Source organism: Exophiala bonariae (assembly GCF_035927105.1).
Source record: "Exophiala bonariae strain CCFEE 5792 chromosome Unknown scaffold_23, whole genome shotgun sequence".
Lineage (NCBI taxonomy): Eukaryota > Fungi > Ascomycota > Eurotiomycetes > Chaetothyriales > Herpotrichiellaceae > Exophiala > Exophiala bonariae.
In genome coordinates, this window is record NW_027042498.1 from 211,030 (window position 1) to 227,628 (window position 16,599).

Below are 16,599 nucleotides of genomic sequence, written 5' to 3' on the forward strand. Positions count from 1 at the left end.
CGGAGCGCGTTTGTTATGCCGCCAAAAGTGGATGATCTGGTTAGGCAGGGGAAGTTGAAGCCGCCTCCGCCAAAGAAAGTGTAGGGACTCGATGTTCACTATCGAAGTGAAGGTGAAGGGAGAAGTAGTAACCGAATAGGGCGTTGCGAGATCTGACTGACTTAAAATCAGCTTGACAGGTCGTGAGAATCGTAAACTCGGAAAGCAAAGTGTCTTAACCTTTGAGAAGATCTCTGAGCCAATGTGTGCTTTCCTCATTAAGAAAGTTAGAAATAGCACGATGGCTTTACGCATATTTTACTTATCCTCATTACGACCTTCTTCATCTTTCCCGTCGACTTCTCCCCTTCGTCTTCTGAAAACATCCTCTTTACTTTCTCTCGTCTCCTCCATCCTCCGCTCATCATCGTGGACAAGATCTTTTCTCGATCAGCATTCGTCAACTCAACATATATCATATCCTTCAATATAGCTTCACCACAAGCAGGTCAACTTTGTGACACCACAGATCTAACAGTCGTTCTACAGAAAGAAGGGATTGCAGTGACCACCATGAGCGAGGAGTAGACTGAAGACCACCAGGGATCTTGGTGTGCTACTGTGTTAAGGAAACTACTCCAATCACAGCCAACATTATGTGACAAAGGTATTCTCCGAAAGATCCATTCCCAGAGCATGAACAGTTCGAGTCCATCACCGCCAGAGAGACATCGTCCACTCATTGGACGAATCGGGTTGCATAGCACCAAGAATCTGATGACAAGAGCGGAAAACCGGGACGCATCGAATAATCAATCTCAACAACCACACAAGAAAGGACAGGCGTTCCTTTTATTCCAAACGCCTTACAAGCCATTGTTGCGACTAGGAACCCTGATCGTATAAGACAAGGCTTGAGAATGAATGGGTGGCTTGGAAGTCCCCTACATCTTACGGGTCCGGGAGCCCTCTAAGTCCATCTAGCTATGGGTGATAGGGCACCCTGATACTCCAGGCAGGAGGTACTAGATCGGGTGAATGCTTGCCTACAAACAACGTCATTCCATGGAACTCTAGTTGACAATCCTTGGTCACCTTCGCTGACTGTTGTCAGTCCGATGGTAGAGGCCGCTGGCAACAATACTCAGTCCCTTGGCAGTCCTCTCTCCCGATGAAGAGAGTCTATGTCAGCCATTCATCTGCGCCGACTAGGAGGTCTTCTTCAGATGGGAATCTGGAGACACAACCGGCAATTCGACCAGGCATGCTGCCCTCATGGGATACGTTGGTTGGAAATGCATATGTGCTTTCACCATCACCATCAAACCAGAGAATCGCCGGAGCCAAAAAGAAATCTGGCATCATCTCTGGTCTCATGGTCCGTGACGAATAATCTAGGATGAATAATTGCTGAATTTAGCTATGGTGATGAAGGCCACCCTGCATTGGTGCGTGCAGTGCCCTAAGATTGCGATGTCCGCTACGAGGATCTGTACTGGCTCCTACTCGAGGGATCCCACCAGCTAACAAAATCTGGCTTCGACATGACGACCGCTAACAAGAAAGAGATCGCGAGGAAGATACTTGCGACTATGCTCCGGCGCCCACCCCATGTACAACCCGACTGGAGTAATGTCAAGCGAGATCGAAATCAGGCCTTGCCCTCGTTGTGTGTATGATCGAGGCAGCGTGGAGAAGATCGAGAAGTGGGATGAATACAAAGAGAAATTCGGGTAGACTTTTGGGCACCAGGTGACGAAGGACGTTGGACCGTGGGACTTTTTGGCTCGATATGCAGAGTCTCGAGATGTGTCTTCTGCACAATTGGCGTTCCCAGAACTTTGTCACTACTCAGTGGGGCATACAACAGAATGGATGGACGAAGTTTTCGTTGAACAGTTCAGGAAAACATCTGTTCTGCTGGGGGACGCTATCATGGCATTGATGAAACATGAAATATGAGCTGGCGACGGGGTGCCCCTAATAACCAACGAGCACGAGTTCGTTTAGTTATGAAGTCTCTCTCCTACTCGTAAAATAAATGAATGCCTCCTAGAGGACATCAACGTTAACGCTGTTAACATGGAGATATCGCTGGAGTCCTGATGCTATTATTCAATACCTACTTTACCCTAGTACTCTTCTAAATTCTAGTGATCCCCTCCTCTTCCAGGAAGACGCCCTCATAAACAGCACATAAAGATTCCTGGAGTTCCCAGGGTATCAATCAATACCTGCTTCGACCCAATACTCCTCTCAGTTTCGTGACCTCCGCTTCCCTCATTACAAGTTAATTGCTCCATCGGCAAATCCCTATCATTCGTTGCAAGAAGAGTGGAACCAATACAATCACATTGCTATGCTATGCTATGCTTTATTCGCTAATTTACGACTGTGATCATCTCCTGGCCTTCCCTTTCCCCTTCCCCTTTTTCGCGCCCTTCACAGCACCCCCTGAACCTCCAGCCTTGCTCTTCTTCGCCGATTTACTCTCCTGCTTCTCCCTCTTAGAGAGGGCCTCACTGCCCTTCCCCTTCCGCCACATCTTGCCCTCGACACGATCCTTCCGATCATCCAGGCGCTTTTTATCCTTATTGCTCAATTTCTTCTTCTCCGACTTCACACGCACCGACCCACCATTGGGCGCGTTCAGTTCGAGATGGCCGCGCTGTTTGGCGTCGCGCTTGTCTTTCTCGCTCTCGAACCACGTGCGGCGCGGCCGCGCCATGATTTCCGCTTCGTGCTTGACCAGGTTCTCGCCGCGTGTGATCTGTGTTTCGACCTGGGCGAGCTGTTTCTCCTCCTTCTCCTCCTTGAGGATGGCCTCGATGTCGGCTTCCATGTCCTCGACACGCGCGTGCATCTCGTCGACTTCGTTGGATTCCATCGCCCGTGATACAATCTTGGCGCCCTGTGTGCGTCCGCTCTTCACAGCAGCCTTCACGACCTTCCTGTCTGGCTCGGCAGCGATCGTGCACGCGCGCCCAGAGCGGCCTGCACGGGCAGTTCGGCCGACTCTGTGGAGGTAGATCTCGTGGGTTTGGGGCGCTTCGTAGTTGACTACGGTCATGACGTTCTTGATGTCGAGACCGCGGGAAGCAAGATCGGTGGCCAGGAGATGTGTCATTTTGCCTTCGCGGAATGCGTTGACGGAGCTGATACGCTGTTCTTGCGACATGCTGCCGTGTAGCTCTCCAGCTTTGACGCCGAGAAGACCAAGCACAATACGGACACGGTGCGCTTCCTTTTTCTGCCGGAAGAACACTATGGTTCGCTCGTTGAACACGTTCTTGCAAAGAAGACATAGTGTAGCCAATCGCATAGACTCACGCCCAGGTCGTAGACGGACGAATTCTTGTACCAGGCCTGCGGTGGTGGTTTTCTTTGCATCGACCGAAAGACGTACTGGACGGTTCATCCCTACTCGGACCAATTTATCGACACTGTCTGTCATGGTAGCGGAGAAAAGCATGGTTTGACGGCTTTTGGGGATTGTCTTCAAAATCTCGTTAAGCTCATCCTCAAACCCAGTCTCGAGCATCCGATCGGCTTCGTCCAGAACCAGAATTTCAATGTTCTCCACGGCAAAACTGGCGGAATTGCGCATATGATCGATGAATCGACCGGGGGTTGCGATGACAACATCTGGTCGCTTCTTCAGGATTGTCTCTTGTTCTCGCAGAGAGAAACCACCGACGACTTGAGCGAACGTAATGTCGGTGTATCGTGCAAGTGCGGTGGCAACATTGTAACATTGCACGGCCAACTCACGGGTGGGCATTAGGATAGCCACACGAGTGGTGGGGACTTTGCGAGGTCGGTATAATAGACGTTCGAGTATAGGGAGTAAGAATGCGGCAGTCTTGCCGGAACCAGTGACCGCGGAACCCACCACATCAAGACCTTGCAAAGCCACTGGTATAGCACGTACTTGAATGGGTGTGGGTGCGGTGAATGATAGTGATGTCAGGCCTTTTAGTATCGGTCTTGAGAGTGAAAACTGTTGGAAGGAGGATGTGGTCTTGGTGCTCGGCTGTTTTGTCTTGTCTTCGGGCGCAAAGAAAGCTTCCCTCTTCGCTTGCTCTTCACGATCTGGCTTCGAAGTCTCCGACTCTGCATCTGATTGATCTGAAGCTAGGTCGTCAGGGTGTGCTGTTGGCGAAGCGACCGAATCATCATCCGAGGCATCTTCGTCTTCTGAATCTTGTTCATCGTCCTGTTCGGCCTCACTAACAGGCTCCTCCTCTTCGTCGTGATCGACACCAGCCCCGAAAGTATCTGGAGCAACGAGCTCGTCATCGTCGAAATCTGGCATGACTATTGATGGCTCTGAGCCGTCGTCGCTATCATTTCCATCCTCTTCCTCTGATCCATTCTCGCTTGATGCTTGCTCCTCCGATTTGGCTTTGGTTTGAGTCTTGGAAGTCTTTGCCGCTCGACGTGCAATGATGTCGTCAAGATCAACCCCTTTTTTGGAGGAAGCGCCTTTCGACTTGGTCGCATCACCATTACCCCACCCATCAAATTCCTCAACTTCTTCGAGAACGGCATTGTCGCCCAAGTCAAATTCGAAGTCAGGATCTATAGCCCTGTCTTGGACCCCTTGCTCTTCGTCACTTTCAGATTCTGGCAATTCAGGCTCCTCGACTCTTTTCACCTTCTTATTCGGCTTGTTTTTCTTCCCTTTTTTGGCAGCGGCAGTGATACCGACATCTTCCCGCTTTCTTTTCTGGCCTGCGGTAGGTACAACGGGGGAGTCGGACTCGGCTTCACTGTGAATGGATTGACCGTCGTCATCGGATAGGGTAAAGACGAAGTCGTCTTCACGTTTGGAAGGACCCATGTTTACTTGGATTGTGGAATCGCGGGAATTGAAGAACTAGAACGGAGTTCCCAAATTCGCTGCCGAACATGAACATCGATTGAAAGTCGAAATTATTTTTTTCTCCGCACTCCAAGATCACGTGATTGCAGAGGTGTCTAGCCCGCTTTTGGGAGGGGTGTTTTTCTTTACCCCTCACCGTAGCACTCTCAATGTTGGTACCGAACTAGGTACCTAGGTACGAGGAGGTATCTCTTCGGCCCGTGTCCATCGAATGTGGGAATGTTGATCAATTACTCTAGTTGATAATAAGATCAGCCATTCTAATGATCCTCAGCCCTAATGGCGAGCCTTTGGATACCTACCTGTCAACTCCATGCCTGGTGGGCGGCAGATGGGCGCCTCGGGCTCCACGGTCCACCACAGAGTGTTGGATTTGCAGCGGAGCCTCCCTGTTAACTTTACTCAAGATATCGCTACGTAGGTTGAACTGTCAAGATAGCATGAACGTTTGTTGATAGGTACACTCTCTGGCCAGAGCTCAGTCCACTAGCATGTCTGGGTCCACATCTCAAATCTGGTCCAAGTTGTCTATTCAGTAGATATTCATGTCTAGCCAGCAGTATGAGTAGGTTTCAAGGCAACATGTTTTTGGCACCGGAGAAAGCAGGCAAGAGATTCAAAAGTACAGTAATGCCTGCAGGTGGTGGGTCAGATCACAACACCAAACGCATCCCATACTAGGACATGACACCCGAGTTTCTACCCTGGAGCCCGCCATACTCACCGATTATACTATGCCGGATATCTAGCCATGGCAAGAACTTACAAAAGCAACACCTAAAAGCGAGCCTTGTGCCGCTAATCGAGATCATTGGTCAAGAGTGCGGAAACACCTCTGGATTTGTGATCGAAGCCCCCACGTGGTCTTATCGTGCTATATTCTAGTATCGTCCGTGACTCACAATTGATTGTTGAGGTGCAATCGTCAGCGAAGCGAAATTTAGGAGCCTCGGAGTAGACTATCGTACTGCATTCAGATTGAGGACCCTCAATGTCGCCTTCTGAATTGTTGGGAAGCATATCCATGTTGCTCGTTGTAGGATTGTTGTTTCGAATCACCATCTAAACGCAGATTGCTACGGATTGTCTAATATGAATCGCAGTTGAACTCGAACCACTTCTTAGTGATCATGACTTACGAGTCCATGTAGAATTATATATCTACCGCCCGTGGCGGGTCTCGCCGGATCCTCAGTGAAACCCAGAGAGGCCGAGGAGCATGTTGTGACACAAGCTGGTGACCCACTCAGAGTTCTGGAAAAGTGGCTTGCAGTAGCTCCATGACAGCGTTCTTGGGGGGGTCCTGACATGATAGTCACCGCTACTCTGTGCGGATATTCCTCGTATGAGGACATGTCCACAAATCTTGCATCGCGGGAGGCCGCTGCTGAAAGGGCAGGATCAAATTCAATCTTTCAAGACCACAATTCGATTGGCAATTAGCCGAAAAGGCTAGAGGTGAGTCAAGGTCGTCGTTTGCCTGCATGAAATGCCGATCACACAAAGGATCCGTGGATAAGCAACAGGGCTGGTCCTCTATTCCAGAACATGTCCTCTAAGAGCCGCGAGTGGAGAAACGATTGGTTACAGCGGCCAAGCCCATGTGATGGAAATAGTTCGAGTGGTCGCAAACAAAGTGCTAGGATGCGCCGCGTGGAAAAGCGAAGAAAATGGCTCAGACTCGTGGCAGGTTGGCAACACAGCTTGACTTGACGAGAATATCCGTAATGGACAAGTCATATTTGACCCGTATTCATCAAAGTCAACGTCCATGTTACTGCAGATGCAGGATGACAGTGGGGGAAGAACACGAATCTAAGACAGGGTATGACACCACCGCGTAGAATCGTGCTCAAAATCGGTCAATGAGGATTGAGAGCTGAAGCATGATACGAATGCCTGTAGAATTTGAGAGTCGCAATGGATAGAATTCATGAGAGAAGATGCTCTGAAACAGCATCGGTCCACTCACGTTCGGAGGGGATGTATCAGACCTGGATCGATCCTAAGTACCTCGTACTGTAGATACCTAGACAGCCACCAAAAAGATATCGACCACCTGGAAGAGTGGAACAACCTTGATTTTCAGCTCCGACTTACAAGGCCGTCGACTGCTGGCATGATGCATGGCACACTGCAGCCGCCAATCCACCCCTCCACCCCACCCTTTCTCAGCATTATTCCTAATTGGCAACACTATCTAAATCTTTTTATCGGTGGCTGCCATGTTATCTATTGGGGTTGTTGGAACGTACCAACTCGTCAGCAGCAGCCATGGAAATTCCATATTCAGGATCCTGTGGCCAGGCTATGCCGTGCTCCACAATCTATGCCGACGACCGGTGGACTCCCAAAATGCCAGTGGATGATATGGAACAGCGCATCCTTGGACTCGTCAGGTTGGGTATCCCGTGAAATTGCAAAGAGCATGTACACATGTCACCATGGGAATAAGATGTTAGTCAACCTCTGGCTCCCAGATTCCGAGTGGACCGCTTGCTGAGGGCTACACCGCCGGGTACAGACTGGCAGACAAGAACTATGGTGATATCTGTGTTTGGTGGTGCAATGGACGGGTGGTCTTCGGCTACAAATCACGCCAGACCCTGTCAAAGGTCCGTCAGTGTCAACTCAGTGGTGCATAAGAAAACATCAGAACCACAAGTTTTGCGCATTACCCGTTTGGCGTTGCGGATGGCGTTGGGATTCCCCCGGCCGCGAGTCGAAGCTGACCCTCAGGCCTTTGTAACGTCCAATGTTTACGGATAACACATGCAAGATGCAACGAACAACCTTTGGAACCTGTGTTGAAGTTGACCGATGAAACTGGATCGAAATTGTACTGGAGCACCCGGAGGGCACAGGCGAAGCTGGAATAGCGCCGCAACCCTAGTTCTGTGTAGCGAGTACCTAGTTCCGAGTTGGAGTCCAGGGCCTCTTGGTCCCCTCGGTCCCCTCTCCCACCCAAATCCCTCCCACCTCCCGCGCTGCCATGCTGTGTGCTGTGTGCTGTGGTCTGTGGCCTGTGGCCTGTGGGCTCCCTCGTCCCTCCCGCTCGGCCCTGTAGCCTGTAGGCCTGTAGGCCGGCCGTGGCTGTGGGTTGCCCTTGCATGCATGACTGATTCGCTCTGCTCTTTTCGTTCTTGTACTACCACTCTCTGTTGTCATCTTTTTTTTCTCTCGTCCCATATTTATCCTGCCTGTTTCCCTCTTGCTGCCTTGCAGCTCTCCTCTCACCATGTCAACTGTTCCCCCTACTACTGACATTAGCCATGGCTCCGCGCGACCAGAGTCCAATGCCCCCTCCTCCTGTATGCAAGCCTTACCTCCAAATTCTTCTTCAGCCTTGCTAACTTTCTAACCCGCAGCCTCCCAACTCACCGGTCCTGAAGCGCTGCCAGAACTGAAGAAGCGTATCAAGGCCGGGTTGAGGACTTATCCAGACTTCCCCAAGGTAAGCTGTCCGAACATCGAGACTGCACTCCCCCAGGTCTAACAGCCGTTGTTCAGAAAGGCATCTTGTTTGAAGACATCCTCCCCCTCTTCGCCTCGCACTCCCTCCACAGCGATCTCATTCGAGCCTATGAACTCCAAGTTCTAGAAAGTTTTGGACCGGACAACACCCCAGATGTGATTGTCGGTCTTGATGCCCGTGGATTTTTGATTGGGCCAACACTGGCACTTCGTCTAGGAGCCGGCTTTGTTCCAGTCAGAAAGCCAGGCAAACTCCCTGGAAAAATTGAAACTGCCGAATTCGAAAAGGAATATGGCACCGATACCTTTGCCATACAGTCGGATGCAATCAAACCCGGTCAAAAGGTCCTGGTGGTCGACGACTTGATAGCGACTGGTGGATCGGCATCGGCAGCAGGAACACTAATCCAAAAGAGCGGAGGAGTACTCCTCGGTTATCTTTTCATCATTGAGCTCACCTTCCTCAAAGGCCGGGATAAGCTTAACGCCCCCGTCTATACGTTATTAGAAAGTCAATCGGAGTGAGCTTGCACTCTTACCACCGATTTCAGAACCATGATACGCAAGCCAGTCCTCGCACTCTTGGCTCGGGGTACCCAGCACCCAAACGATATTCCATCATCAATGCACCAAAGGCTGAATCAGTCAGAACACACCTACTTGAACAATCTCAACATTCTCAAAAAGGTACACACCCAGATAAATTTGGCAGCCTGGTGCTTGCCAACACTTATCTAGCTCGTCCGTGTTGGGCACTTTTGAATTTATGTATTATACCATCGCACCTTAGGACAGCCGGGAGATATGGGCAGTCGCAGATCGAACCAGATCTGCTATAGTCAAAAAGTTCACGGCAATGCTCAGGTAATGAACCTCCAGCCAGGTACCAGTCCCAGCGGTGCATAGCGAGCTTCCCCCAGAGCAGAGCCGAGGTGAATCGAAGATCAGGCCTGCCGAGAGGAGGACTTGAGAATATCTTGTCGGTGTATGAGGCGTACATGACAAGCCTGATAGTACCGTTGCAAGCCAGTGGCAGTAAATGTGTGCTTTGTTGCCTTCAGGTCGTCCTGTAGGAGCAACACCAGTTGGACCGATTGTCCAATGACTCCATAGAACAGATCAGGTCCAAATTCAGGGTTAAGACAATAATTGATCTTATTCTCTTCCCATGTTTTTATACCCCTAGAGAAACAAGGACAATCCATTTTGTGCACAGAGGAATCCTCGTTCCTTCCAATTAAGCGTCCATGAAAATTGGGGTTCGGAGAAACCCTCCCAACGTTAATCCGTGCCGGGCGGCCGCCTCTAACGGGTAGGCTCTCCAAAGTACATGCTACCAATAGTCAAGCGCAACCATCCTCCACTGCACCCACTACCGACGCCGAATCCCTTCAACTATTCCTATGCCCCATGTTTCACTTTTCCTTGAAACCTCGAGAAGTGTGCTCGCCGCCTCACACCTCGCATTCAATCACTCGTCACTCGCTTAGTATCTGCTGTTGTATTTGCTCATCTCTATCGCATGTCCCCTGGCCTATAGAGCCTCGTTGGTGGCCTGGTCACTCCAGAACAAAACCCTCCCCCACAAACTGCTCTGTCTGGCCACAATTAAATGAGATCACTACATTATGGCATCGATCAACCCCGACCTGGAAACTGCCCTGCGCAAGCTCGATGAAGAGTTGGAAGAAGGAGACATAACGAAAAAGGGCTATGAGAAGCGCAGGACGCTCATTCTTTCCCAATATCTCTCGCCATCTCCATCATTCGCGACCGCCAGCGGCCCCGCCCCGCGAGGTCTTCGAGTCCATTCAGCCGAGGACAGCGACCATCCTGCCTCCCTATCTCTGAGCTCCAACGATGCCTCCAGAGCTGCCTCCCTCGCTGCCCTGACCGGTTCCCCGGTACCCGGGTCTGCGCGAAATGGGACTATGACAGACACATATCCTAGCATTACCCGCCAACGGGAAGAGCAGTACCCAAGCGCAACCCCACAAAGCCATGTTAATAGGTTTCAAGAGCGGGAGGTCGGCGGTCGACCTCGAGGATCCTTTACAGGCTCTTCTGATGCCCGCAATGACACCTTTATCACAGCAAATGATCAATCGAGGTCCCAGACTCTGATGAGCCAGAATTATGCCTTCAATCCCGATACTCAACAAAATTACATAGTTGGCGACACCCGGAACTCGACCATGTTGGATTCCCAACAAGGCTACTTCTCCGACTTTGCCGGCCAACAGCGAGAGGACCATCAGGAAGCATACGGTGGACATGTGCATCGATACTCGCAAAGTGAGGTCACATCGCCGACTGCTCAAGTGGCGCCTCCATTCTTGAATCCTGGGCAACTTGCAGGCGGTGCCGCGGTTCATCAGATGCCGCTAGAACCCCGAGAAGTGCCATTTGCCATCTGCGATCCGCATGATTCTCATATCGAAATGTCCAGCTTCGAAAATATCGCCAGTGTGCTTCGATACCGTGCGACAAGCAATCCCAAGCAAGCAGCTTATTGGGTCCTGGATCAGAAAGGAAAAGAGCTTGTTTCCATCACCTGGGAGAAGTTGTGCAGTCGAGCGGAGAAGGTTGGCCAAGTCATCCGCGACAAGAGCAGTCTATACAAGGGCGATCGCGTAGCCTTAATCTACAACGAGAATGAGATCATCGAATTTGCTGTGGCTCTACTGGGCTGCTTCATTGCAGGAGTGGTCGCTGTCCCGATCAACGATCTCAAGAACTACAACAGACTCAACGTTGTCCTGACTTCTACACAAGCACATTTGGCTCTAACTACAGAGGCCAACCTCAAAAGCTTCCAACGTGACATCACTGCCGCCAAGCTCAACTGGCCCCGAGGGGTGGAGTGGTGGAAAACCAATGAGTTTGGAAGTTACCATCCCAAACGGAAAGGTGAGGATTCTCCCCTCGTCGTTCCAGACCTCGCATACATCGAATTCTCCACCGCACCAACAGGTGATCTTCGTGGCGTTGTCATGAGCCACAAGACAATCATGCATCAAATGGCAACTTTAAGTGCAATGATCACTTCCGCCACGAGCAATACGAAGGCTGATACTTTTAATCCTTCCCTGCGTGATAAGCAAGGACATTTAATAACAGGTTCCCGTCACGGCGAAACCTTACTCAGCTATCTGGACCCCCGCCAAAGCATTGGAATGATTCTCGGGGTGTTGCTGAACATTTACGGCGGTCACACAGTCATATACATCGATCAACGATCGATCGAGACCGCTGGTTTGTACGCAAACCTAATCACGAAATATAAGACAACACTGCTTGTTGCCGACTACCCTGGCTTAAAACGAGCAGTGTATAACTATCAAGCCGATCCTATGACGACTCGGAATTTTAAGCGGAACTTCGAGCCTAATTTCAGTAGCATCAAATTGTGTTTGATCGATACTCTCACCGTCGACGCTGAGTTTCATGAGCTTCTAGCCGATCGATGGTTGAAGCCACTACGAAATACGAGAGCGCGAGAAATCGTTGCGCCAATGTTGTGCCTACCAGAACATGGTGGGATGCTTATTAGCATGCGTGATTGGTTGGGAGGTGAGGAACGCATGGGTTGCTCCCTGACTCATGAGATGGACCATGACCATGATGTCGAAGAGGATGAGAAAAGGGAAGGTGAGCTTCACTCAGCCAAAACTGGTTTCGGGAGCAGTTTGATTGGTGGTGGTAGCACCAAACCTTCTGCCAAGGTCCGGTCAACAGAAGAACTCGGCGAGGTTTTGCTTGACAAAGAGGCTCTCAAAACTAATGACATTCTCGTTCTGGCCATGGGATCGGAAGCACGTGCCAAAGCGAGCTCCTTCCCAAATGCGGTCAGATGTGGCGCCTTTGGCTATCCCATACCTGACGCGACAATGACGGTTGTCGACCCTGAATCTGGTCTACTTTGCACGCCAAATACCGTAGGAGAAATATGGGTCGATTCACCGTCTCTCTCAGGTGGTTTTTGGGCTCTCCCTAGACACACCGAAACCATATTTCATGCACGCCCTTATTGCTTTAAAGAAGGCAATCCCACCCCAACGGCGATTGACCCGGAATTCCTGCGCACAGGTCTTTTAGGGTGCATTATTGAGGGCAAAATATACGTGCTCGGCTTGTACGAAGATAGACTCAGGCAACGAGTGGAGTGGGTTGAGCATGGTCTCGATGTCCAGGAGCATCGCTACTTCTTTGTCCAGCATCTCATCTTGAGCATCATGAAGAACGTCCCCAAGATACATGATTGCTCGGCATTCGATTGCTTCGTGAACGACGAACATCTTCCAATCGTTCTCCTCGAATCGCCATCTGCATCAACTGCTCCGATCTCATCGGGTGGTCCACCCCGTCAACTTGACATTGCTCTCCTCGATTCTCTTGCTGAGAAAGCAATGGAAGTCCTCTATCAGGAACACCATCTCCGAGTCTATTGTGTTTTGATCACCGCGCCTGGCATTCTACCACGCGTCACCAAGAATGGACGCCGAGAGATTGGTAATATGCTTTGTCGGAAAGAATTCGACACCGGAGCGCTCCCTTGTGTCCATGTACGATTTGGAGTTCAGAGAGCTGTGCAAAACTTGCCTTTCGGTGAGGATATCAGTGGTGGCATATGGTCGGCGGATGCAAGTGCAGCCCGGGTGGATTTGTTGTATGAACAAGAAACCCAGTGGTCAGGGGTTGATCCTCGGGAAGTGGTCATCGATGATCGGACTTCCACTGCGTTGAGTAACTTCACAAACATATTCGACTTGATGCAATGGCGAGTAGCACGACAAACCGATGAACTGGCATTCTGTACCATTGATGGAAGGGGAAAAGAAGGCAAGGCTCTGACGTGGAAAAAGTTTGATACTCGAGTTGCAGCTGTGGCTGTTTACCTACGGAACAAGCTCAAGCTCAAAACGAGTGATCATGTCATCTTGATGTACACACATTCTGAGGATTACGTTTTCGCCATTTATGCCTGCATGGTATTGGGTATTATCGCAATTCCTGTCGCTCCCCTCGACGCCAATCGACTATCTGAAGATGCCCCTGCCTTTCTACACATTGTAGCAGATATGGGAGTGAAGGCCGTTCTGTGCAATACAGAAGTCGACCACCTCTTCAGACAAAAAATCGTGTCTCAACATCTCAAGCAGTCTGCACAATATCTCAAGGCACATATTCCCATGGTGTACAATACCACGAAACCCTCCAAGCAATCGCATGGTTGTCGCGACCTTGGACTCACGATGAACCGCGCTTGGGTGTCTCCTACAAATCCTGTTATCATCTGGACATATTGGACACCCGACCAACGTCGAATATCGGTTCAACTAGGTCACGACACCATCCTTGGGATGTGTAAGGTTCAGAAAGAAACCTGTCAAATGACAAGCTCAAAACCAGTTTTGGCATGTGTTCGAAGTACTATTGGAATTGGATTTCTGCACACCGTGTTGATGGGTGTGTATAATGGCAGTGGAACTTACCTGATTTCGCCCTTGGACTTTGCCCAGAATCCGGGCTCCCTGTTCCTTGCTCTCTCTCGCTACAAAGTCAAAGACACGTACGCCACGACTCAGATGCTGGATTTCGCCATGGGTCATGTGCCAGGTAAAGGTTTCTCGCTTCACGAAATGCGAAATCTGATGATTGCGACCGAGTCCAGACCTCGGTTGGATCTTTTTGCAAAGGCCAAGATGCATTTTGCACAAACCGGTCTAGAACGAACTGCCATCAACACCATTTATGCCCACGTTCTCAACCCAATGATAGCATCTCGAAGTTATATGTCCATTGAGCCGATTGAATTGTGGCTGGACGTCCGGGCACTTCGCAGAGGCTTAATCTATCCCATTGACCCTGATAGCGATCCGACAGCCTTGTGCATTCAAGATTCCGGGATGGTGCCTGTGGCTACACGGATTGCAGTTGTGAATCCAGAGACCTGCCAACTGTGTCGTGTTGGCGAATTTGGGGAGATCTGGGTACAATCAGAAGCGTGTGCAAAGGCATTTTACATGTCAAAATCACCTTTTGACCAGGAGAGATTTGGTGGTCGTCTTGTCGGCGGTGACCCCAACAACACGTATGTCCGTACTGGAGATCTTGGGTTCCTTCATAATGTGACAAGACCGATTGGACCTGGCAATCAACCCGTGGAAATGCAAATCTTGTTTGTCCTTGGGAGCATCGGCGATACATTTGAGGTGCACGGTCTTAACCATTTCCCCATTGATATTGAGAACAGTGTGGAGAAATGTCATCGAAACATTACACCTGGTGGTTGTGCTGTGTTCCAAGCAGGAGGAATGGTTGTGGTTCTGGTGGAGGTTTTCCGAAAAGCGTACCTAGCCTCAATCGTACCAGTCATCGTCAATGCTGTTCTGAACGAGCATCAGATTGTGGTTGATATCGTTGCGTTTATTGGAGAAGGCGACTTCCCCCGAAGTCGACTATCGGAAAAGCAAAGGGGTAAAATCTTGGCCTCTTGGGTTACACGGAAGTTAAGGACAATTGCTCAATTCGGCATTCGAGATGCGGAAAATCCCGATGCTCAAGACGCTGGCATGTCAGCAGATCGACGAAGAACAAGCATGGCCGGGAAGAGTGTTAGCCAGCAAGACCAGCCTCGAGCTTCGATGGCATCCGAGACGCAAGCGGGATCAGGCCAATTCGAGAAAATATCCACCCGATCGAGTATAATGCCGGAACTGCCCCTCTCACTCCCCCCGAACCATTACCAGATCGATCCGACCGGGCTATATGAACAACAACCGTCTCAACGGGAGCAACGGGCACCGGCTGTGGCATTAAATGATAGGCCGTATAGTCTACCCGAAGGTGTGGTGGAGATGCCCACAAACTTTCAGGATATCGAGGAACCTGAGAACCCGTATCTGACCGACGAGAAGTTCTTTGATCCCAATGCGGACTGGGAGCGTCAATTCGATGATGACAATGACTTGACACCTGGTGGTCCCCCTCGTTTATCGCTCGTGAATCCCGACAATTACTCCTCGAATGGCAGCAACGAGAACACACCCACTTCGTACACGGCGACGGCAACGCCAACATCGACGCTTCGAGCAATGAACCCGTCTGACGACCATGCAGATGAGAGCCCGTACGAGGACCAAGGAAACCCATTCAGAAATTCGATACCTGCCTCCGTGCCCAGTTTCGATTTCGTGACATCTCCAACAGGACGGACTCCAGCACGTGAACAAATGGCCAATGCTTCCGCGGCCTACAGTCAAATAACATCGACCACCGGACGTGCGTTACTTCCGAGCCAGCAAGCCCGCTACCCGAACTACCAGCAAGAAGCCCCAAGATCACGGCATTTCAGTGAGAGCTCTTACGAAGCAAAAGATCTTCCCGAAGAAGCGATGATGTATGCCTCGGGGTACGGCAGGCAGGCTTCAGGGAGCCAGCCACAACAACAGCAGCAGTCTGATACTCTGCGTGTACATGGCCGGGAAAGTGTGGACTTGAGCAGTGTCTCGGGTAGTGTCAGGAGGCGATACGACGGAAGTGGTTACGACGATTACGAATATTAGTGAACAGCCACTTGAAGAGCCCAGGCAATCTTTGATGAGTTTCTCCACGTTTGTAAAAGCAAAAAGTCACAGGAGGGAGAAGCGAGCAATGATGAATATAATGATGCAGGATCTCTTTTTACTGGGCATGCGAATCAAGAAAACATAACATGATGGGGTCGAAGCGACATAGCATGGTGGTGTTTGAATGAATATGTAGCATCAGGCAATCAATAATAGCATGTGTTCGGTTGGTCTCATGAATGTGATCCCTCTTTCTTCAGCATTTCAGCTAGACTCGCTCTTTTTTACCCAAAAAGGCATATCTGTACGGTTGAAACTCTGGTTCGAACAGCTGGTCAAACATATGGACGGCCATTTACAGGATTCACAATGTAGGATATCCCATGCCCAAGATAACGGTGTGTTCAAGTGGCAATCTGTCGATATACTAATAGTACAGAAGGGGAATATACGAAGCCGGTGTTCTGGGTACCTAGCAGACACCTGAGGGAAGTTTGGGGTTCAATACCTACGTTGATACTGACCTTGAAGCGGGGTTCTGGCCGAGTTCCTCATCACGACCCCTGCAGAAGAAGCCGAGAGCCACCAGGTCGCTAGCCTCCTGACTCCTGGTCGATATCTGTCTAGGTACGAGGGGATCAATCAAGAGGTGGCTGAGGCTATTTCGATCGCGATATTATTACTCAAATC

The 16,599-nt window shown here is 50.3% G+C and overlaps 3 protein-coding genes across 3 annotated transcripts; 2 read left to right on the plus strand and 1 right to left on the minus strand.

Annotated features, from left to right (window-relative positions):
* Nucleotides 1-2,377: 2,377 nt before the first annotated feature.
* On the minus strand, nucleotides 2,378-4,822 carry DRS1 (nucleolar DEAD-box protein required for synthesis of 60S ribosomal subunit; the record flags this gene model as incomplete). Its single annotated transcript, XM_064849685.1, has 1 exon — nucleotides 2,378-4,822. One exon carries the CDS (start codon nucleotides 4,820-4,822, stop codon nucleotides 2,378-2,380), a length of 2,445 nt encoding a protein of 814 aa, XP_064703440.1.
* A 3,280-nt stretch (nucleotides 4,823-8,102) lies between these two features.
* Nucleotides 8,103-8,863, plus strand: APT1 (adenine phosphoribosyltransferase; the record flags this gene model as incomplete). Its single annotated transcript, XM_064849686.1, has 3 exons — nucleotides 8,103-8,175; nucleotides 8,233-8,318; nucleotides 8,375-8,863. The coding sequence occupies 3 exons, from the start codon at nucleotides 8,103-8,105 to the stop codon at nucleotides 8,861-8,863; spliced, it is 648 nt and encodes a 215-aa protein (XP_064703441.1).
* Nucleotides 8,864-9,966: 1,103 nt separating this feature from the next.
* LTR84_006125 (uncharacterized protein) lies at nucleotides 9,967-15,906 on the plus strand (the record flags this gene model as incomplete). Its single annotated transcript, XM_064849687.1, has 1 exon — nucleotides 9,967-15,906. The coding sequence occupies one exon, from the start codon at nucleotides 9,967-9,969 to the stop codon at nucleotides 15,904-15,906; it is 5,940 nt and encodes a 1,979-aa protein (XP_064703442.1).
* Between the last annotated feature and the right edge of the window lie 693 nt (nucleotides 15,907-16,599).